Below are 25019 nucleotides of genomic sequence, written 5' to 3'. Positions count from 1 at the left end.
AGCACGCCCCGGTTATTAAATAGATATGTCTCATGTCTTTTTCTAATTCTACTGAAAGCAAATTTCTTTTTTTTTTTTTTTTTTATCCGAGCGCAAAGCACCGAAAACCACGCTGAGTCTGCCAAGGAATATATATTTTTTAATGTTCTAAGCGGAGAAAATTAAAGTCTCAAAAGTCGGCGACTTGGCACACGTTGGGTTTTTTCCCCTGTTCTTTTAAATACTTGCGAAGGAGAATAAAATGTTGACGTCGCGAGAAGCCAAAACAACAACAACAACAACAACAACAAAAAAAAACTCGGACTCCTTTTTGGGGGTAGAAATGCCCAAAAGAAATGCCGCGCGCTCGCTGACGAGCTTCTAAGAAAGTGGACTTAGTCAGACAGACGAGGACGAGAGCTCTCCATCGCCCACGAGCGCGCGCGCGAGCTGTGTGTTTGTGTGCGGGAGTGTTATGTTTGACTGTACACTGTGGGGTGGGAGGGGGTGTTGTAGCATCGCAAGGAATGTGAGCACGGCAGCTGTGTGTGTGTGTGTCTGTGTGTGTGTGTGCGTGCGTGTGTGTGTGTGCGTGTGTGTGTGTGTATGTGTGTGTGTGTGTGTGTGACACTGATGGATGCGCCAATGGAAAGACGGACAGATGCTTGGGCGGATCTAACGGCATGCAGTGGTGGAGCGGCGCACACAGTCGCGGCGAGATTAGGGCGAAAACATCCTCGATCGGCGGAGAGTCACCAATCACCAATCCTCCCACCGAGCCCGGTGAACGGAGGAGGAACTGAGAGACTCTCCGGTCTACCCGAGGAGCGACGCGGGGAGAAACGCTGAGGAGATCTGATTCCCTCGACGGAACCGACGAAAGAAAAAGCTGTTTCTCCGGCTTTTGACGAGCGTGAGAGACGAGGCGCAGCAGCACCACATCTGGCGCAGAGGAAGACAGGAGGAGAGAGAAAGACAGCCTTTGGCAACTCACCCTTAGTGCCCTCCCTTGTTCTTCCATTCCCTCTCCAAGAATCTTTTATCCTTTGTTTTCACCATCGTGAAGCCACGCGTTCCACTCTGAGGATTGCCTGAAAAATACAGGATAATATTTTTTATCCACTTCACCAACTCAGTTGAAGCCAGAAACTTTTATTCCTCACAGTAAGGTGAAACACTGCGAGAAAAGGGAGCAACGACATCTCCAGAAAACATCAACATAACTTACTTGTCAAGGGTGTAAAGCTTACCTGTAAAGAAAAAAAAAAAGTACTTTATTCCATTCAGTGCCAAGGAAAGGGGGACATCGCTTGGTGAGGATTTTGCGCTTCTCCGATCATTTGAGGCGCAGGAAGGAGAGCGGAGCGCAGTGTTGGGAGACACATCTGATTCGCTGCGTGGCTGATTTAAATAGCTCCTATCAGGCCACGTAAAGAAAAAAAAGGGGGGAGAAAAGTACCATCAGCGGCCAAGAAAGTGTTTGGCAGTAGGCGCTAGAGCTCGGTTGATCCGTGCGCTCCAGCAAGCCTGCATGCATAGGAGCAGCCTGAGCCCGTCATCTCCTCCTCCTCCTCTTCCTCATGTACATTATTACAACAAGGGAGACCCAATCAAGCACGTATCTCATCGATTCACGCACACACACAGACACGCACGCAGCTCCACTACCACGCGCTCACACACACACACACGCACGCGGACACGTGCATACGCATACATACTGACTGAGTGACTTGCCCTCAGCGGATTTTTCAAAGCGCTCTCGGACAAAATAACGTAGCCGTGCCAGGCAGGGCAGCGTGTGGGCGACCAGTCCCGGCCGTCACCTCCTCCTTTTCCTCCTCCTCCTCCTCTTCTTTTTTCCTCCGCTATCGGCCCTGAGAATTAACAAACTGAAAAAGCTGCATGTGGCTTCTTTTTTTTTTTTTCTCACCACCGACAGGACTTGCCAGAGGCGAATGGATTTTTATGAGATGGTTTCAGGCACGTTTCAGCTGGTCCACCTCTTGGCTTTGAACTGCGCGTGATTTTACCGGGAGGGGAAAAAGCGAAAACCTCATGGGTAGCTCTGCGGAGGATCAGCCCGCGAAGTAAGTATGCATTTCCGTTCAGATCAGGCTGTCAGCCTATGTGTGCTTGTGAATGATACTGTATATGTGTGTTTTTGTGAGGCTACCATGTGCCTGCATGTCTGCTCCTCTCTTTCCATCTGCAATATGACTGATATTACGCACATTTCAAACCACAACCAAAGGCTCCTGATTACCCTGCTCGTTCGGAATAAACGGGGCTAGAATAAGGTACTGAATGACAGAAAGAGTGAGAGGGGTAAGAGAGGCAGCGGGGTAAGAGAGGCAAAGGGTGGGGGGGTTGGTGGGGGGAGGTTGAGTGAGGGAGGGAGAGAGAGACAGGGAGCTACGTGACGCCTATCAGCGGCGGAGAGGTTGAACCGTAGAGGAGGCGCAGGGCTTCAGTTGTGTCAGCTCTTGATGTGTTGTCCCCTTGTTTGCGGACTTTTGACTGACGCGATCATTTGGTTTTATCTCTTCAAGCTTGCCTGTTGCAGCCTCCGACGCCAAATAAAGAGGATCACACGGAGGCATAAGGCGCTTTTTTACCTCCCTTCTCTGTTTTTCTACCGCGGAGCCCCCCTCTCTGTTCCTGCCCTCACCGCGTCCATCCAAGTCGGAGCGGGCGAGAGATCGACGGAGCGACCGACAGAGAGAGCAGCCAACCGGGGAGTCACGCTGGTTTCCCCCCTGTCTCTCCTTTTTTAATTAGCTTCGCATCTACCGGCTATTTCTCCTTTGATTTCTTTTTGTGTTCCAAAACTGCACATTCTCCCCTCCCTTCACGCACCCTCCCCGATCTATGTGGGAGCCCTGAGAGCGCACCCAGGGGGCAAAACTGTGTATCAAAGCACCGCGGATTCCCCAGGCAGCCTCGGATCAGCGGGGCCAGAAAACTCCCTGCCGGGCCCCCGAAGCCGACATGCCGCGGAGGAAGCAGCAAGCGCCTCGGCGCGCCGCAGGTACGCACTGGCTGTGGTTTGCATGCAATTTACCTCTCTCTCTCTCTCTCTCTCTCCTTCTCTCTCTCTCCCCCTTGCTCTGTTTGTGCCCCCCCTTCCTCCTCTCCGCCTCCCCCATTCAGTTACTTTTCATTGATATTTCCCTCACCCACATAGTAACATTTATGTAACTGCATCACCTTTTGTTGTGTACTGTAAAGAAACTAAGAACTCGCATAAATGTAGCACTTTTCACAGCTCCAGTGCCCTCAACGCAACTTTTGCCCTCTCCTACTAGACATGCGTTATAATTTCTGCCAAAATTATTACTGTTACAGTCAGATGGTGTGCAATATCAACCGCTATACCTCTGCTACAACACCTTATCAGGGATTTTTAGAATTGCAAAAGACTTTTAACTCCACAGTTTTTATTATTTTTTTTTATTTCTTTAAGTCCATTAGTAAACAGAAATGCTGATTCTTTTTGTGGTCTGTGGTAGAGATTAAATGATTAGTCAGTCAGTCAATTAGTTGATGACACAAAAATCAGTCTCTTATTTTGGTAATCAGCTCATGGCTTGAGTCCCTTTTCAAGCAAAAATGTCAAACCATCTGCAGTTGTCAGCCACTTTCAAATACAGATGTTTTCTGCTGTTTCCCTCTTTGCTGTAAATGACTGCAAACTGAACCTCTTTGAGCTTTGAATTGCTGGTTGGACAAAACAAGACATTTGAAGATGTCACCTGACGTTTAGGGAAACTACGATGAGCACTTTTTTTTTCCATAATAAAAAAAAAAGGAAATCATGTTTGGATTAACCAATAATGCAAATCACTGATAATCTGTAGGTTATTAACATTTTTCATAAACGCAAATCATGAAAAGACCTGTTCGTTAACGGCTGTGACCCAGAGGTTCGAGGGACCATCCTACTGCCTCTCAAAAAGGGCACAGGCCAGCTTCTCACATAATAGTGCACGGATCCTGGAAAAGCGTGTCAGTGTGAGAGTTTTCAAAGTGAAAAGTCCTTCTCGCTTTCGTTTTCTCCTCGCCTCAGAGAACCTGATCTTTTATAGATCAATCTTTACCTCTTTTTTTTTTACTCCTTCACACTGCCCCCTTCTCCTCCTCCTCATTCTTCTCCTCCGATTCTAGATATTGACTGTGGAATTAAGGGTCTATACCGGAGAGGTTTTGGTGGAACCCTAGGGTCAGCTGACTGTCACGGGGGCCTTCGGTGTTTGCTGATTTCTTTTTGGAGAAGTCTGATTAACTCTGTAACATCCCGGTACATTACAGGAAGTGGACTCTTTCAGCCACATTTGTCTTATATGATCAGCATTTTTCTCCCTATTTATCCTTCTGTTTTCACTGAAGTGTTACTCTAATACCTCTGATAATGTAGTGTTTCTGATGGCCTACCCGTGATAGTATTACACCACCGTGCTGCTGTAATATCCTCTTCAGCAATTTGTAATGTGATGTGTTTTGATACACAATATTTGGTCTTGGAACTTATTTAATTTTCTAGTATATATTCTGTCCCCCATCATATCAGTATATTTATTCAATACTCACTTAAAAAACATTGTTATCGTTTGTTCTGTAAGTGCTTTCTGTTTTTGTGAGACTTTAATATAGTGACCTCTGAAAATTTCTTGGAGATTTACCCTCCTTGTTTTTCATCAGGGTTCGGTCTGTTTTCTTTTTCTCATTCCCCTCAGTTTCTGGGAAACACTTCTCCTCTAGTCTAAAGATTCTTTCTCAGCCTGGTGAGGCAGCGTATACTGGAAGAGAGCTTTAATGGACAATTGCCATCTTTGATTTGACGCTTGATTGATCACCTGTCATCTGGCTGAGCCTTTGATCTGTTCATTCCCGATAAGTGTCAATAAATCACCCCTCCCTCCAGCCTTCCCTCTCTCGCTCACTGTGGTAGCAGAGCAGGGCCTGCTGAAGTCACGTCTGGCCTTGCAAACTTCTAGCCATCGTTTAAGTGCATCTTTGTATTTTTCCCTTTTTATTTAAATTAAATGTCCTACTTTTTTTTCCTGCTTTTATTTAATGTCCCTGCAGAAGTTGAGGGAGACTTTTGGTTTTCTCATCAAAATCATTTTCGAGGCTAATAATTTGTGTTCATTTTCAAACTCAAAAGATTTTGAGTCAGTTAAACAAATTATATGAGCTTTCTTTTTTTTTTTGTAGCTTTTGTCTGTCTGTAGCATGTGGCTGTGTGGCTTTGAAACACTAATTACCATTCATTTTTACTGTAGTGGATTAGTACTGATTTATTCATGACCTTTAACATTTTATTTTAAGCCCAGCACAACCTTGTTTGCAACTTTATTTAACTCTTGAGCAAGTACAGTCTCCAAAATTGCCTACAGTCTAGCAGTACACACACACGCATGCACACACATATTCTAACACACATAATTACATCGGTGCAGTGGCGCATGCACACAAGACATGCTGCAATGACTTTATAGTACATATAAACAAAAATGCAATACTTTTTGCGCACACGTACACGGAGTGGTATGAAAAATGGAACTATTAGCCTAATCGTGAGGCGGAAGACTGGTTTGCTCCATCAGAAGGACCCGTCAGAGAGACTTTGTTTCATATTTGATTTAATTGTCTGCCCCCTCACAGCCACATTCATCAATGGCCTTAATGGTCAATCAGAGGCTGGCAGAGAGAGAGAGAGAGAGAGAGAGAGAGAGAGAGAGAGAGAGAGAGAGAGAGAGAGAGATAGACAGAGAGAATGAGTCTTATGTATTCTCAACCCAGGGCCTTACTTGATCAAAATGTTTTAGCTAATGGACGCAATGGGTGGGGGCAAAGGAATGGATGGATGGATGGATGGATAGTGGGATGACTGAAAGCCTTTTTATTCAGCTGGAATGAGCGAGCGAACGCGCCGGCAGTGAGAGCTGGAGAGAAAATGAGGCATTTATTTCTTCGATGAGCGGATGAGAACAAACACGAGGCAGGCAAAGGAGGAGTTTCATTTTACACTATTGGCAACTTCCTATTTTTTACTCTTCATTCCTCCTCCTCCTCCTCCCACCATCTCCTACTCCTTCCCTCTCTCCCTCCCTCCTTCCCTCCTTCCCTGGCTCACAGCTGCAAGTTATAAGGTTGAGGAGAACTGCATGGCACACAAAAAGTGATGACAAATTGATTGCGCCATAGTGATGGCAAGACTTATGGGAGGATGGCAAAATGATAGGCCTTGATTGGGAACTTGGGGGTGGGGGGGGTCTTTTTTTTTTGTTTTCTTTTGTTTTTCCCACAGCAGAATTTCTTCTTTCCTTCACTTTTTCCTCCCTTTTATGTCAGTGATTCGGTCTCTCTATCGTGCACCCAGAAAATTAAGCATTCCTGTAGAGTTTGTGGTTGAAGGCAGTGATTCATTCAACCATCAAATCTGTTAAAATGACAGAAACTAGTAAATCTGGTTAAAGGTCAGAGTGCTTATCGAAAAGTTCCTGTGATTCTGCTGATTTGGAGCTTTTCATGTGTTCTTAATTGGTTAATGCCAAAACAGACCAAATGTCGATCCATTTGAACGTGGCGTCACAGTCATCCCATCTCTTCTACAGGGTTCTGCTGGGGGTACAGCTGTAGAGAAATAACCAATTTATTTTACTTTGCACAAGTCTACATCTATCTCTGTCCTCTGTCCTGATCCCTCACGCTCTTCCTCTTTCTTTTCCAACACACCTCTCCCTCTCCACCTCCCCCCACCACCACCACCACTGTACACTTCCCACCTCAGTGGCGGAGCGCACTCAGCCATCTAAAAAGAGGAGTTGTTTTGCCAGCTTCATTAGCGTTCTCCTAATTAGCCGAGCATCTGATGGATCTCTGACAGGCCTAATGATTGGAGATGACAAGCTCCGCACACTGTCACGCTCGCCAATTAGGTCTGCAGCGTAGCTGGATGTAATCAACTTGATCTTACACCGTCCTCATTTGCCCCCCCTTTTCACACTTTCTTCCTTTCTCCACCCCACCACAGGTGAGATATTGGACATTGGTGGCATGGTGTGAGTATTAGTAGCATGAGTATTAGTAGAAGCTAATTCCAGTTGTTCCTGAAATTAGCGGCAAAGACAGAATGAGAGAAATTAGATTGTTTGGCCGTTAAGGCGTTGATGTTGTGTGTGTGTGTGTTTATTAAACACATGGGTCAATTTAAGTCACCCTGGCTTATTCATGCACACATGTATACGTGCACACACACACACCATTTTCTGAGGTATTTATTTTTTTTAGTGCTCCTGACATCAGGAAAGGACAAAGCTCAGTCGAGCAGCGGGCTTTTGTCTGTTGGCTTCAAAGCCAGGCTAGACCAAACAGATCATTGTTATAGGAGAGGAAGCTCGGACATCAAACAGCCAGTATATTTTTTTTTTATCCACATTTTTTTTACGGCTCCTTATTCTACTTACTTATATCCTCACATGTGAAACTGCAAAACTATTGTTTCAAAGCTGTGTAGGTTATTTAAAATGAAGGATGTTTAGCAGTGAGTCGTAGTCGCATGTGTGTGTGTGTGTGAAGGTGTACTGTCTTCCTATGAGCCTACTGCAGATTGATAACGTTGACACTGGTCATTATTAGCTACTCAATGACACTTTCCCATAGTGGGAGGATTTTTCACCCGAGTTGATTTTTCAGAAACACCTATCATCAGCACGGTGTCCAAAGAGGCTAAGCATGATTTATGTAAATATTAACATCAAGACAGATCTGGTTCTGTCCAACAGGAGATAGATGGCAGCCGTGGAGGAAAAGCAGCTGATTTCTGTGATTTCTCTGCCTCTGTGTGTGTGTGTGTGTGTTTGTACGTCTACGAGTGTGTGTGTGTGTGTGTGTGATTGATTGTAGATGAGAGCGAGAGATTAATCACGCTTGATGTGTGTTAACGTTGCACTCGCGGTGGATCTAAGTCGAGATGCAGTGGCCCATTTAAATATACTCACACACACACACACACACACACAGATTCACAGGAGGGCGCGGGCACACTTGCACATACTCACAACGCTGCAGATACACACATGTTCACATTGTTCAGCTGCGCAGAGCAAACATTTTTTAACAGGGATTTTGAATTTCTAGAAGAACAGGCCGTTGGCTGTTTTAAAATACACTTTATGATCTTGTTTATTTAAAACACAGCATAGGATAATGTCACCTTATATCAGAGCCTATAGTCCCGCCCAGTGGTTGGATATAAGACCCAATGAAACAGTAAATACAATAAAGGTAATTAACAAAAAAAATCTTGATGCGCTTTGCTTACGCTCACTATTAGCTACATCTTCTCGGGCAGTCATTGTAGGGAAATGTAAAATAGTATTGTTTATTATTATATTGTACAATTGTCTACTAATTTTATCTCATATTTCTTCACACACGTTTTGCTCACTGAGTGTAGTAGCAGAGAAAAAAACTGCCTTTTTATTTTTCAGTAACTGTGATTTTTGGAAGGAAAAACATCATCTTATTCAGCACATACTTTTCAGTTGCAAAACTTTTAAAACCTTAGTTTTTTTTTTTTTTTTGTCTTTTGGACTCTAGTATCCCTCTTGAACATTTCAAAGGTCACCTGGAAATGAACTATAAGACATGGTCGAAGAATTACTCAAGTCCTTCACTGAAGGATGAAATTCAGAGCTTACTCATCCTTGAAGTGAAAGTCGTCCACTGCAATTTCTAATGAAGTGGATGTATTTGAATAGCAGCACTTCAAAGTCCTTTCATGCTTAGGCTCTCACTACTTCCCACCTGACACACTAAAGCATATTAATTCTTTTTAAAAATTCATGTATCCGGTCGTTTCTCACATGTAACTCGTACCTGCTGAAAGATTAAGGAAGAATAAAAATGAAGAGTTCTCTTTGAAATGAAGTGTATCAAAAGGATATATGGTTTTTGTTTTTTCTTTCTTTAGTATGACTTACTGTTGTGTATGGAATAGACCGTGGGAGAACTGCGGTCATCAAACATTTATCACTACCTTCACTAGCCTGTCTCTGACTGAAACTTACCATGTTTCCTAACTTTTGCATGTATGCTAAGCTGACAACACTTTCTGTTCCCGTCAGTCTCTGAGTCCCAGTCTCAGTCCTGCTCCCTGCATTACTTTGTGCAGAGTGAGTCTTTCCCAGGCAGCTAACTGACATTGTGATTAGTTATGGCCTTCCTCTGCTTTTCTCAGTGCTCCTGCCCCACTACACTCCGCCACAATGAACCCAGAGAGAGAGAGAGAGAGAGAGGGAGAATATATAAAGTGGGAGAAGTTGCATAGTTAAATATTCTATCATAGGGAAAGACAGAAAGGGAATGAGATTGTAAGAAAAAAAAAGATTATGAGCATGGGCAGGAGGAGAAAGTAGAAGTGAATGAAAAAGCAAGCAAGTAGACAAATGACAATCATAGAGAGAGAGAGACAGAGAGAGAGACGGAGGGAGGGATGGCGGGAGGGGAGCTAGAGCTTCCTTGAGGATAAGTGGCTGATGGTTTATAAACAGTGTTTCTTCTCCTCCCTCTCCCAGAATCTTCCGTCATGGCTCCCATTAGGTTGACAGCTGTCAATTAGAGCTCCCTTGGTCTGGCGCACTGCACTTTATTGCAGGCAGTTGATGCTGTCATTTTGCTCCCAGTTTCGCCTTGAGCGTTATCACGAGCGCTCAAACAGTCAATAGCTGATGCATCAGCAGTTATTTCTTAAATTGGCTCACAAGGCTGCATCCTGCATCAACCCCCCACCCCCTCCTCCCCACCCCATTCTTCTCCCTCTCTTCTCTGTCTATCCCCTCCTTGTTCTCCTCTTTCTCCCAAAAGATTATTTTGTTAGGAGAGAGAGCAATGGATTGTGCCTGTAGGGGGGGTGGGTGGAAAGAGTGCAAGACAGGTTGCAGAGCACAGGACACATGAATACTGAGAAGTATATTAAAGATTATATATATATATATGTTCACCTTATGAATGCAACAAACAAATCAGAGCAAATTTCTTAAAGCAGCTGTGAACGAAGTATTCTGATTGCAATTAACACTGCAAAGCAAAAGTGTATGTAAAAAAAAAAAAGAAGTATTTATGTGCCACATAATCATACAGTTTGTGCACTGTAATGCAGGGTGGCTAAAAAGGCCAGAGTGTGATAAAGAGTAATACAAGTGAAAACAAGAATTAGAAAAAATAAAACTGAAAAAGTGTAAATGTGATGTGGAAATACAGAAGGTATGGCTGTTTGAATACTGAATGAGAATCTAAATGTTGATGGCTGCTGATTTAATTATGAACTACAACTTAGTGTTTTGTGCCAGAATAAGATTCATGGTCTGTGCTTCTTCCTATATTTTTTTTTAACTTGACTTAACTTGACTTCAAACATACCTGTAATAATAGAGATCAAAGGGGACTGGTCCTAATCCAAACAGAGGCCCCTTGCCGTAAGGAGTGAATGGAGTGAGATTTCCACAAACACGTGTGTGCGTATTTAACTATGCACACACACACACACACACACACACACACACAAATTCCTGTGCTGACAAAAAGCAGATATATGTGTATTTACTGCTGCAGTCCGAGCAGGTTGTAGACCAGATCTGCTGGTGGTCTGTGTTCAGGCCACAGACTCACGGCAACATGTCTTCAACATGTCTTAAAATCAAATTAGTCATCATCAAATACTGGGTCTAAATCATGGTTTCAAAATGTGGAGAAACTTCTGAGAGAACGTTTTACTAGTCTAGTAGTCAGTGCTCTTTCCAGCAGCACAAGTGGCTTCTGTCTATGGTTTGCTATATTTTTATAGAACGTACAGCCTGTTGTACTTTGTATCATGTTCAGGAGACAGGGGACAATGTGTGTGTGTTTAAAGGGGGCTCATAGACTGTAGGGAGCTGCACACCCAGTAGGGGGATGAGACAGTGTCAAGACAAGGTGTGTGCGTGAGTGTGCGCCTGTGTGTGTGTGTGCATCTTTTGAGTGTCATCTGGGCTTGGCTCCAGGTCTGGGTTTCTTCTTACCCTCAGTGGGGGTTGGCTTTATGTCTGCAAAGTGTGTGTATGAGTGTGTTTGTGTGCATGCTCACACACTCAGGGCCGTTCACTTCCCTTTCCCACGGAGGCTTTGGCTGTACCTAGACAAGACTGGCAGCCATCAGTCTCGTGTGTGTGTGTTTGTGTGAGACGGTGGCTGTGATAAAAGGCAGGGGAGCCAGTGAGGACCCGTCTCGGGCCCTGGTAATCAGGGCCAGCCTGAGCTGACATCCTTCTCAAGCTGACAGCGCCTTCCTCTTCTCTCTCTCTTTCACACACACACACACACACACACACACACACACACACACACACACACACACACACACACACACACACACACACACAAGTTTGTCCAGCTATCCTTCTTAGGACGTTGCACTGACTTCCATTCATTGTGGACAGCCTAACCCTAACCCACAGCTTAGCTATAACCAAGTCATGCCTAACCCTAACCTTAACCTAACCTCAGTTCACACCTCACCTCTAACCTTGACCAGGACCTCAGAGAAATGATGTTTTGCCTCTTTAGGACCAGGCTCTGGTCTCAATGAGGACTTCTGGTCTTGGCAAGGTTGGCATCTACACCGGAAAATGTCTCAAAGAGTTAACAAAAATGCATACACTCACACACAGACACACACACGTACATACAAGTCACCACACAGTCACTGCCAGAAGACAGTTAGACATGCCTCTGGCCCCTCTGTTCTCCTTTCTTGTTTCATGTTCTGATCAGTTTCAGATGCTGGGAATTATCCTTACCCTCTACAACACCACGACTATGTGTCTTATGTCTGTCTGAAGGTTTATGAGTCAACCAGGAAATGCATGGTTAGATACGGTCTGATCTTACAAGGGTGTGGTAGGAAACGTGTGTATAAAGCAGCATACACACCTCTGAGTGTGTGTTTCTGTCTATTTTGTGTGTGGTCTCAAAGAGGGTTAAGAGCAAGGAGGCAGGTGAGATGAGAAAGAGAGAGCCAGAGAGAGAGAGAGAGAGAGAGAGAGAGAGAGAGAGAGAGAGGAAGAGAGAGAGTCAGCCATGCTGAAAAGAGAGAGAGGAAAGTGAGAGAGATGAGAGGAGTGGGGAAGAAGGCTGTTTTATTTTATACTGCGAGGGCCTGTTGCTAATTAATGTTTCTTGGTCGGTTTCTGTCGGAGCTGAGTAATGTTTTTGATCTTTATGCCTGATAACTGCATACCTAATGAGATTTCAAAGCTGGTGGAGATGGGAGTTGCTGCTCCCTGCAATTATTGACAGATGCCTTTTCTCTGCCACTGGCTGCCGCGCCATAAATCCTTCCTCAGTAATGAGCTTGAGAAGTGCCACCCTGCCAGTGAGCTAATGAAACCGAGCAAGGGGGGCCGCCTGTGTGTGTGTGTGAGTGTGTGTGCATGCGTGCATAAGAGTGCATCACACTCCTCTGACACATTTTTTTCTCTTTAAATGCACTCTGCAGATGTCAGCCACCTCGCCTGCTAACGACAAAGAGAGAAAAGAGGCAGGAGAAAGATAGTCAGGGAGGAAGATTGGGGAAAAAAAAAAGAAATACAAAGCAGAAGCCTCTCTCTGTTTCTCCACTTTATGAGAAGTTTCAGGGTGGTGCTGGGGAGGGGGTGCTCAGGTTACAGCCCCATGTTAAGGATATTTGTCTAGGTTTGGCTGTTTTATTTGAAATACTAGTATCTCTGTTGCCAAACGGGACTGTGATTGATATCGCTGTCCCCCCACCCTCCCCCCCTCGCCACTCGCCTGCCCACAACCGGCAGTTGCTTCTCCCTCCTTTTCTTCTCTCTTTTTTTTCTTTTTCCTCGATGAACTCTTCCTCTCTATAACTCAGCCAGGGAAAGCAAAGGACTTTTTCAAAAAAACAGAAAAAGAAAGAAAGAAAAAGGCGTACGAAGAAAGAGAGAGAGAGCGCAAGAAAAAGGAGAAACTGTAAAGGAAAAACAGGACGACCTTTTCTCTGCCCCAAACACATTCACTCAGTCCGAATATCTGGTGCAGGTTTGAGCACATGTATGCATGTGCTTGCATATTAGACTGTGCATTGATGTGGTGTGTTTAAAGTATGTATGTGGATGTGGGTGTGTGTGTGTGTGTGTGTGTTAGGAGCGTGCTTTTGGAGGATTCCAGAAACCAGAGGAGGAGAGCAGTGAGTAGACGAGCACCGTCTCACTGCCAAACAGTCGATTTCCCCCTCTCATTGTCCCCACCATACATCACAGACCCACCCTTCTCTCCTGACACAATGACGTGTGTCATTTATCAAACAGGGCTTTGCCAGGGCCTCACATGTGTGTGTGGGAAAGCATAGGGGTGTGTGTGTGTGTGTGTGTGTGTGTGTATGCATTTGTGTGTGTCTACAAGCACATATGTGGGTTTCAGTGTTTTAGGGGAGTCCTTCCTTCTGCCTCTGAGGTCCTCCAGGGAAGGGAGGGAGGGAGGGAGTGAGGGATGAAGAGTGAGGAAGAGAGAGAGAAAGAGAAAGAAGGGGATTACTGGTGTTGAATGAGTGAGTGTGTGAGAAGTTTGGGTGGGGGGGGGGGGGCAGAGGAAGAAATCGGCTGGACTAGTTTCACTCGTGTTTTGGCTCGGCTACTTTCCATATCCCCTGGGAGGTGATCGGGAGAAAAGCAGCACGTGAATGTGATATTGATACAGCAGCTTTAAATAGTATTTTACACACAATTACTCACATTTCACGTGTTAGAGAAGTATAGATTGTAAATCATACCTCCATTAATCTCCTTGATGCATATGCAGGCGTGCATTTATGTTTCTGTGTCAAGAACAATCTGTGTATATCTCTCTCTCCTATGCTCATGTGTTTAGGGGGTTGCTTGCAGGCGTGTATCAGTCACAATGTCTTATCTAATGCAGACACACACACATACACACACACACACATATATACACACAACCTCTCACAACCGCGCACAAGGCTCTCCCAAGGGTTTGGGCAGTGCAGTCTCTCTCTCACTTCACTTTTTCCTGATTCAAAGAGAGGCCTTATAGAAGATGGATGCTCCTTAAAAAAAGAGCCTGTTGATGGATATGAATCTGGCCCTGCCATTCATCACTGCTATATTATTTAGACTGGATCACTACAGAGCTGTAACCTGAGCTACAGCTACGTGTGTGTGTGTGAGAGAGAGAGGACATAGCAGGTGAAGGAGGGGAATGGGGGGGGTGGGAGGAAGAGGGGACAGTCCGGATCTCGACAAAGGAAGGGAAAGACGAATAACAGTGAGGGAGGAGAAGAAGTGACCGAAATTGTGCAGCAAATAAAAACACAACAGAGCGGGATTAAAGGTCTAAATACCTGTCAGGGTGGGGAAAGGGTCTGAGGTGAGAGCTGATGATGGATCTTAACAGACAACTTTTACTTAAAGGAATCTAATTAATATTCAGAAACCTCTGACATGGTCCAAAGTAGCATAATGTCTCTGATAATGCCTTTTCATTATGGATGTCTTAAGGGGAAACTACACCAATGTTGCACATCAAAGTCATTGTACTAGTCATTGTAGCTGAACAAAGTTGTATAAAGCTTTTTGTGGCTCCAGAGGGAGCCGTGCAAAGCATAAAGTAATATCACTTGAGTCACAAGTTTGAAAATTATATACATATATATAATAAAAATCTCAGCAGACCTGTAACCTGCTCTTCATCTCTGCTCGTCAAGCAAGGCTACATTAGCTATAACGCGCATATGCCAAAGAAGTTGGACCTAATGAATCAAATCTATGCTGAAACTAACGTATGTGTAAAAGTAAAGACAGGAGGTGCAAGGGGAGGGAACAACAAACTATGGCTCCTTCCCAAAACTCCTTCCACATGCATGTAACCATTTTAAATAACATGGTATGCTCTCTCCTTCCCTTCCCTCGATGCCTCTCTTCCATCTCTCTCACTCTTCCCTGGTTTCTATTGCGCCAAGGCAGATGTGGTGATTTATTGTGGCCATCCATCTCTCGTACTCATCCATCACCGGCCGGTTGCTAGGCGATCATGGCAGCAGCTGTTTGCTTTTGAGTTCGACAGAGGGGCCGTCAGTCAGTGGCGGCAGGTGAAAAGCATTACGAACGCGCCGTTGTCACGCTGAATAATTAATCAAAGGAGGGAAAGATAATTAAAAAGATATGACCCTTGCTGGTACTTGGTCCTGGGTTTGCCCGGGAAGAGAGGGGGAGGAGGGTAAAATAGAAAAGGTGAGAAAAAGAGGGCTCTTTCTTTGTTGCTCCTTTTTTTTTTTTTTTTTTTGCAGTAACCCTGGACCCCTCCTCTGCTTCCCTCAAAACATTCAGAGGTACATGGAGGGATGGAATGAGTGAGTGCTGATAAAACAAGCTCTCCTGTTAGTCTGTGGCACTGCTGTAATTAATTATGAAGAGATCTGCTTGAAAAAGGAGTGAAAGGATTTTTTTTTTTTTTTTGAAATTGCAGAGAGAACGGAAGAGCTCTTCAAACTGGTCACAGTCACACAGTTATATGCAGAGACTGGACTGAGTGATAACCACCTGCTCTGTCAGTGTTTCAGAGATGACTTATTTTTGGCATTTGAAGTTTTTTTAGACAGTTTTACCATGAGGGAGACAAATGGGAGAAGAAAAGAGAGGAGAGCATGACGTGACAGAAGTTTGATGTCTGATTTAGCCAGATAAACCATTAAGGTGTCAGTGTGCTTCAGCTGTAGCTGTAGTCCCCCCCCACCCCCCGCACCTTTCCTGATGATGTGACAAAGAGGGCAGGGGGTGAGAAACTGGGAAAAGTTTGAACTTCTCACCCATGTTCTTTCGTTTTTTTATTCTTTACCCAACTACTTCTGTCACTTTTTGTAATTTAGAAACAAGTGTAACACCATAAATGCCTTTGAGCAGAGACTCTCCGAAAGTGTGCACCCTTTATCCCCATTAAAAAAATAATAATCATATCTCCCAGTGCACATATCATGTTTTTTTTTTTTTTTAAATAACTGTTGGTTTCCCCCTTGGTATCCACCAAAGCTCTTTTCTGATGTCATGTTTTCAGATTTTTAGCTGTAGTCTCTGGGGCCTAAACACTATCCTGTCTAACACTGGCATCATGGTGCAGCAGCTCTCCAGCCTGACTGACCTGAGTCTGTCAGGCTGATAATGTTAAACTGTTTTGGCCTTGTAGGAAACAATTTTCATTAAAGGCTACAAAACCCATTTCAAAATAAAAATGAGCATGGCATTGTCTTATAACAGCTTTAAAATCCCATTTACACAAATGAACTGACCCACACATCATCAGCAAAGTTATGTTGTCAGGATGGACTTCTAGAAATCTGTGACCAAAACTGCAAAAACAAACCTCAGAACATCATAGGTATGCTATAGTGTATTTTCTTTTGTGTAAATATGGAGTGTGTAGTGTGATTCATTTAGTTAGAAATGTAGGATAAACGCATTTGAACTTTTTTTCTGGCTTTACTGTGTGTCTGTGTGTGTTCATGTGTACATTTTGCTTCCACGCTCATCTTAGCCTTCATATGTGCATTTACATCAGCGGTGAAGTATTCGACAGGATCTCTAGCCTTCTCTTCTGTGTGACATCTTTGATCTCCCGAGCCGGGTCCCCGTGTGTTTTGACATCCCTCATTTTCTCACCACCATTTATTATCTCGAGTTTATACAGCGCTAGCACACCGAATGAACCAAATGTTCTGTACACACAACCAGCCAGGCTCTGAGACATAACAACAGCATGGGAGAGAAATACACAGACGGAGAGAACTAGACAGAGAGACAAACAGGAAGACACAAAGAGATTATCTTGTATTTCACATATCCGGCTCATTTTAGGATGTCTGAAATGGCCTCACTGCACTGGAAGATAATTTATATTTAATAGAAGATTTTTTTTTTTTTTTTCAGAATTAATTACAAGCTCTTAGCTGCAAACAGAGGATGCTGTCCTAAGTCAAGTACCTCGAGTACACCTCCCAGAGATCACTTCTAAATCACATAGCTTCTGATATTAACTGTTATTAATGAAGTATCTCTAGAATGTATGACGATCTATGTATCTGTGAAAACATCATAAATTCCTTGATCTGTAACAATTTGTAGAAAAAAGTTATACAGAAGAAACTTAGAGGTATGCTTCACCCAGAAATGAAAATGTTTGTTTCAGAACCATGTTTTACTTTGAATGCCAGATAAAAGAAGGTGTTCTGCCTGTTACACTGAGCCCGCTACTTTAAGAAAGGATTGTATAAGAGAAACAGTCCTCCTGTAAAAAAAACAAAAAAATAAAAAAACAAAACGCCTCCCAGGTCATCTGTACAAGCAGCTTATTGTAGTTACATTTAATTGTTAGTCGACCAATAGTGACCATCATAATTATCACCTGATCAAAGGAGGAAGATAGGTGACGTAGTATAAAGTACAACAAAGTCCACATTAGGAGGAGGTTGGGATGGATGGATGAAGGGATGGATGGTCGATAAAACACAGGACCTTCACACAGGAGACTGATGTTTCCCGTGTGAAAGTGATAATACGTGTTGTTTCTTTTATCCATGACCTTTCCACAGCCTTAACCACATGTTTATCATTGTAACCATGACAAGCTCCTCTAACCATAATGACGCACTTATTTTAACCCAAACCACAATCTTTTCCTAAACCTAACCGAGTATTTTTTTTATGCCTAGACCTAAGCAAACTATTTCACAACCTTAACTGGAAGTTTGCAATCGTTACCATGACAACAAAGGTCAAACATGTCTGACATTGGTACGCTCCTGTGGGTTGTATCTGAGGGTACGGACAATCGCCCTATATGTTTGTTTAGGTTGGAGGGCGTTGGAAGTTACGAGGTTAGCTAAGTTTCTGTCTGTTTGTCAGCGTCAAAAGTCCAGTCTTCTGCTGGTTAATGTTACCTGTTGAATAAAAGAAATAAATCCCTAAAGAATGAAACGTAGAAGACAACATTTCTACTGTGGCAAAGGACAAGGGACAGAAATGTTCTGACAAAGTTTTTCTGTCGTCTGAAATGAACTAAACAGTGAGAAAAAAACTGAAGGAAAGCATACTGTCAGCGCTGTAACTGAGCTGAAAGTTTTTGAAATTACTGAACTGCCATTATTCTCTTTAAGATAGTACGGTAAAATGGAATCTATGAAATACCAGAAGGCCTCTTTTTCCTTTCTTTTTATTTATTTATTTTTTCCTGGCTTATTATATTAAAGTGATAGACATTTTTAAAAGTCATAAAAATGGCATCGATTTTGTGATGTCTGTTGTTTTGGGGGTATGAAGTTAAAACCTTCTTTATCAATCCAGACTGAATTCTTTGATGTACTGGACCGAACAAATTGCCCCGTAAGCGTGGAAATAAATGACTAAACACATCCTTAGGTAAGGTGATTAGGCACATTTCTGCAATACAAAATACTATTCTAACATATTTTGCAGTGGAGATAAAGACAGGAAGGGAGATATGAAGATAGATAGGAAGACTGAACCGACTGACAGATACTTACCCAGGTAGTTAGGAAGGATAGACAGAGAGAGAGTGGAAGGAAGACATGTAGCTATAGAAATACACAGACCGGGGGAGGGAGACAGAGAGAGCAGCAGAGATGGGAGCAGCAGACAGTGCATCAGTCAGCATTTAACATTTTGCTTTCTACCTTTTCTGGCACTCTTCCAGGAATGATTTAGCCTCAAGCTTTGCCCCAGGTTATATCCAGTCTCTCTCTCTCGCTTTCTTTCTTTCTTACTCACACACACACACACACACACACACATGCACACCCATACACACACACACTCTCTCTCACACACACACACACACACACACACACACACACACACAAAGAGAACACAGAAATGAAAGTCTCTGTTTTGATTGAACTAAATGAAAGAATACAGGCTATTTAAAGGCACATTGGCATCACAGAATCACGAGCAGAAGGAGGAGAGCAGAAAGAGAAAGGAGGGCTGTGTGTGACTGTGTGTGTTTGTGTGTGTTCCTTCCATTAGCACTTATAACCTAGTCAATAGACACTTGATTGGTTAACACGTAGTTATTGATTCATCGACCGTTATAAGCTCGGGTGTTAAACAACCTCACCATACACAGCTACGCTGCAGCTGTATGAGTGGAATCTGCTCTGAAACATTTACACTCATATCTGAAGGTCTGGAAATAGGATACATTTTCAGTGATGGCGTCCATTTAGTTGGATCTTTTATTTATTAATTTAGTTTCTGAAGTTTCTGAAACCAAAACAAGGGGGTGGGGGGGAGGGAGTTTCTGAGAAATCTATTAATTGTTGAACATTCCTGAACTTTAATCAGTCATGATTTAAAAAAAAAAAAAAAAAAGTCTCAGTAATTTGTGTTAAATAACTCCCTTATGTCATATGGGCTTCATTTCACTTGGCTGTGCTGTATGAATCATCACCACATGGTTTAAGCCAAAGCAACCATTACATATCTCAGTCAAGAATTTCAGAGATTAAGACTGATAGATTCACTCCGCTCTGACTTCCATCACGCGAAGCTGAAGCTGTGTCACTCTCAAATCAAAGAGAAATGAGAAATCTGTTATTTGAAAAATTGAATAGCAACGATTTCCGGACTCAGACTCTCTGTGAAATTATGAAGTATCTCGAGGCTTTAACTTATAAACTGGTAACTTCAATGAGGATGCAAATATTGTATATTAAAATTAATGAGCATTGACTATGAGATAGTTTTGTTTGCTAGTGCACAAAGCATAAAATTAAAAATACCCCGAGCACTTATTGAAAGATAGAGCCTGTGCCAGACCATGTTTCTTTTTTTGCCCCAAGTTCAGTTTTGAATGAAACATCTTAATCATCAACATCTGTCAGATCAGATGGTAAAATACAGTGCAACACTAATTATGTCATTTGTTCACATCCCTTCAATTGGAGTTTATTCAAAACCCAAGAATTGTCTCCTTTTGGTGCTTGTGCATTTTTGTTTAAAGCTGTTTGATCAAATATCTCTTCAGATAAATGCCACTCATTGTTGTGTTCCCAGTGCCCAGGGTGATCGGGTACAAATATAGTTTTGTGTGGTGTGTGACTCCCCCACACCCACACCCACACCCACACCCACACCCACACACACACACAGATAATGTGATCAAGCCAGTAAAAAGCTCCCTCCCTGTTATAGTTGAGGTATTTTTAGTTGAACACCACGAGATTGGGGCTTTGTTAAAACAGCAATCTGGGCACAGGATTTTAGCGTCTGTAATTAAAACACACACATGGGTTCAAAGTACTTTTCTAAATAAAAGTATGAAGTGATTTTTGTAAGTATTTTAGCAGATTTGTTGGAATGTGTTGGAGTCGCAGTGGTTGTGTATGTGTGTGTGTGAGGGAGAGAGAGAGAGAGGGAAAGCTGGTCTCTTCCTGTCAAAGAGGAAACAACGTTAGACAGAGTCCTGACAAGACTCAGTGTTTGTGGATTCCATAGGCCTTATACAAATGCACACCAGCACACACACACAGACAAACACACACTCACTGACAGAGAGTGTCTGCATGTGTGTGTACCCTGTGTCTGTGTGTGTGGGAGTTATGTTGTAAATCATGCTAATCAATTGTGGCCTGTGTCAAGGCATGCCAGACATGGCGAACGGTCTGTTTTACATTGGGGGGGCATGTGTGTATGTGTGCAGCTGTCACATGATGTCCTGCACACAGCTGTCACAAATCACAGTTATGTGTCTCCAACACCGCAGTTACTGTATCTATCATGTTAGTGTGTGTGTGTGTGTGTGTGTAAGCTGTACAAGGCTGTAATATGGAGAATCTTCATGATACTGCAGAAATGTGAGATGGTTTGACGGAAGGAGCTGAATTGGTCATTTCGGCCATTTTTAAAAAAATCTTTATACCATCACTAAGGATTTAAACAGATGCTCAGGGGTTCATTGGCAGGGATGAGACCTGGGTAGTCAGACATGTACAGTTATCACCATCTTCCAGCAGTTTCCTTCCACAGCCCACACACACGTACACACACACACACACACACATATTCACAGAATTGCCGCATACTTTTAAATGTTTATATCTTTAAAAAGTTTATTTGAAATTGAATAGCAAATATTGGAATATTATTTTTCAAAAAATATCTGTTCTAAATTGCATTAATTGTATCTCATAGGAAACAGTGATGCACTAAGGTACTTTAACTGTACTGTCTGCTTATTTGTATGAACTGCACTGAACAGCAACAAAATCTATTTCATTTGTGTTTAAAAACACTGGGGTTTTCATTGTGATGTTCGTATTCTTTTTTTTTTAGTTTATAACAGTTCAGATTATTACCTATTGTCTCCTCGTACCAAAATATATATATATATATATATATATATATATATATATATATATACACACCCAGCATAAGCTCTCTATACTGTAGATTAAAAAAAAAAATACATTTTTGAACAAACATTCAAATGAAGCTTTTGTAATGTTTTGCTGATCAGCATTAAAAAAAATAAAATTTTTAGACGTGCTGCTCAAAGTCACTGACATGTTTTAGCTGTGACTTTTTATCATGAACATCTATCCTTTGATTAATTAAATATTAGCAAATATTAACTTATTTCACTCACTGATCATTTAAAAGGAAAATAAAGTCCAGAAATATAAAAGAAGAAGAAGTTGGAATATTCTCAAGACCATTTTCATTCATCACAACTCAATTCACCTCTGTGCATCTTGGGTTCTTTCATTTCCTCTTACGTGTAGAGTATGAGTGTGTGTTAGCATGCGCATGTTTATGGATTCCCTTAAGGTCTGGTTGCCATAACAGCACTCTGAGGTTGTGTAGTTAGACAAGGCCTTGTTTGCCTTCGTGTTCTACCTGTAGCCTGGGTGACGTGTCTCGTGAGCTCTTTTATATACTGAGATATTTTTACAGATAAGCGCGTGCACACCTACACACTGTTCACACACACACACACACACACACACACACACACACACACACACACACACACACACACACACACACACACACACACACACACACACACACACGCACACATATCCTTTGCAACATTGCTGCATGCCATTAAAAAGAACTTTCTTCTCTTTTTTGCTGGTCTTCAGGCCTAATTACATGGCGGTCTCCTTCCTGACATAATTCATTGCTGTCTGTGTATTTATTGCCCTGCTAGAAACACACACGCACTGTCGCAGACACACAAATCCAGTGCTTTGAAACTGAAAACCCGTCTTTCCCCCTGACAGACTCACACACTCAAACACACGCCGCACACCGTGGCCAAGAGGAAAGGTGCTGATGGCCTGATCCATCATGTGACATGCATATGGTCAGACTAACATGCTAACAACACACTAACTACATATCAAAGTCAAGGAAAAGCCTTGTTTTTAACAAGCCGCAGTTCTCAGGTTGCACTTTAATTGCATGTTACTACAAAGATGATGAAGGGGAGAAGTTAAAGTGTAGAACATGTCAAATCAACACAGAGAAATCAGCAAGCCTTTGATGGAGAGTGAAGAATATGAAGGTCCCCAAGCTACAGCATCAATATTTAACTGAAACTTACTTTTTTTTTTTTTGACTGAATTTATGGACCAATACAAAAAGACAGAATACTTTTTTTTTCTTTAAGCAAATTCTAAAATTCAGCATGAAAATGGATTCACGTCACTGCAGTGCAGTATTTTGTTAAAATGATGCTCCACACATACTTACTGTAGTGTAAGTGTGTGTGTTTTTATGTGTGTGGCAACTAGCTGTAGAAACACATTGGAGAAGGGTGTCAAATTAACTGATGCTTGCATTGTCACAGTTTAGTATGCTGCTATTTTCAATTCATGTTCTATTTACTGTCATGGAATACACCATTGTTTGCTGTCAAAGCAAAACACACAGGCACTGCAGTAAGAATAAATAGCACTAAAGTTACATGTGATATATTTGGAAAATAATTGTGAGTAATAATGACAGTAAAATGTCTCATTTCAACGGATGAAGTGATGAAGATACACAGTATTTGGAAATCATGTGTTTTCTCTGTAGCATCACTCATCGTCTCTGTTGTCATCACAGATTCAAATATTGACCAGTTTTACTCTGAAATCCTGGAAAAAAAGTCACTGTGATTTCTTGGTGATGCATGCCGTGTACAAAGAAAAGACGCTGTGACAGAGAGAGTGTTGACTTTGTTGGATCTGGGTCTTGTTGAGGATTTTGTTAGTTCAGTCACTTTGGCCAGGTAGACTGTCATTTTGTACTTGACCGTACGTACAGAGAAATAGTAAGATTATACTTTTTGTACACATTCATGCAGAATTTATTGCCTCTCCCAAGGAGGTTATGTTTGTTGTATTCAGTGTATCAGGGATGGGTCCTGGTCCAGGTAAGGACCCATTACATTTTGGTGTGGTTCTGGTTAAAGTGTCAGATCCAGGAATTTTTAATAACTTTCCCTAACATTGAAAGTGTTTTTTTTTTCACCTTGGTGGAGGCACATTAATTCCGTTACTTAAACCTTACTAAACTAGTTTAACCCTTATCCTAAACGTATCTTAACTTATCTTATCTGGCCTCTGTATGTTCAAGGAGAGGCAAACGCTCCTCCCTTTATGTGATCACTCTCATCGTCTTCTGCTTCTGAGAACATTTGCTTCTAATAAATACAGAATTACAGCTGTAATTCGGACAGTCGCCCTAAAACCCAACTTCATAAATTCCACATTTTCAAACATGTCAGTGTAAATGACAATGATACCTGAGTTCTTGTCAAGAAATTTGAAAGCCAGTGAAAACAGACCACGTAGTGTGTGTGCATGGCCACATTAAAGCATGTGTGACTCTAAGCCTCATTAAATGAGTCTCATACATGGCTTGGCGCTGTAAACATGCTAATATTTCTTAATGGCACTCTCCTACATTGATATGCATGTGAACTCTAGACCGTTAACCCCCTCTATCCCACCCCACCCCGCTGCTCATCAACCAAGGAACACACACACACACATATATACACTTGCCACCATTACGGGGCCCCCCTAGCTCTCTGTTTTTCCATTAATATCAAGTGATTGAGCGTAACATTAGCAGATAAAGCAGAGACTAAGATGACATATATGCCGTGGATGGAGGAATTAAAGCCTAATATAATCACTCGGCCTTGCATAAGGAAAAACCATCGGTCGTCACTACGCCTGACATTTTGATTTCCAACGTTTCTGGCACAGCAAGAGAGAGGCAGGGGCAGATGGAGACTGATTTCTCTTTTAAGTGAACAGATACTTAAGTAATTGTTCAAAGGGTCCCCACACACACTTAAACCATGTACACAAAAACACACATTTATAAGAAATAAATATAAACTAATATATATAAAATAAACGTGGATGCAAACATAAAGTATTGATCTTATACCTCTTAGGAAAAAGGTGAGTGTGTGTGTGGGTGAGTGTGTCTTTAAGCTCTCGGTCCGGCTGGTTATTTTCAGAGCAAGTGGAGAGCACATCAGTTTTTATTAGCTTAATAAATCACCTTTGTTGTCAATCAAGCAGCAGAGAATAATTGGATATGGTTGAAGCCTTGCGTGATGGATTATAAATCATTCAAGATTAAATTAAAAGATAATGCACAAACTTAATGGTTTGTGTTTTGCAGTCTAAATTGCCTTGGAGCAGTGCTGTTTTCCAGCTTTATTGCCAGCTGTTTTTTTTTTCCCCTCTAAAACCCCTCACATTTCACACCTTTTATTGCTTAGACAGCGCTTCGCCACTGCTCTTTTACATCTGTGTTTGATTTGTTTTACAAATTCATTTTTGGGGAATTCTCTTTATTAATGTGTGGAGGAGATGCATTTCATTTTTACATGCAGCATGCCTTTGGTCAGAGTATGTGTGTGTCTGCATGTATGTGTAAATGTGCATGTGGATG

The 25019-nt window shown here is 42.4% G+C and overlaps 1 protein-coding gene across 2 annotated transcripts in view; it reads left to right on the top strand.

Moving 5' to 3' along the window:
* The first annotated feature begins 1941 nt into the window (after positions 1-1941).
* tshz3b (teashirt zinc finger homeobox 3b) overlaps positions 1942-25019 on the top strand; it is a 36102-nt gene continuing 13024 nt past the window's right edge. For both annotated transcript variants that reach the window (XM_041044791.1, XM_041044782.1), the window contains exons 1-2: positions 1942-2069; positions 2532-3010. In XM_041044791.1, coding sequence (XP_040900725.1) covers positions 2971-3010 — 40 coding nt within the window. In that variant the 5' untranslated portion in view covers positions 1942-2069; positions 2532-2970. The remainder of the gene's footprint in view (positions 2070-2531; positions 3011-25019) is intronic.

The sequence above is a fragment of the Toxotes jaculatrix genome, chromosome 1 (assembly GCF_017976425.1).
Source record: "Toxotes jaculatrix isolate fToxJac2 chromosome 1, fToxJac2.pri, whole genome shotgun sequence".
In the NCBI taxonomy this organism is placed as follows: Eukaryota; Metazoa; Chordata; class Actinopteri; family Toxotidae; genus Toxotes; species Toxotes jaculatrix.
This window is presented reverse-complemented; position numbering and strand designations above follow the sequence as displayed.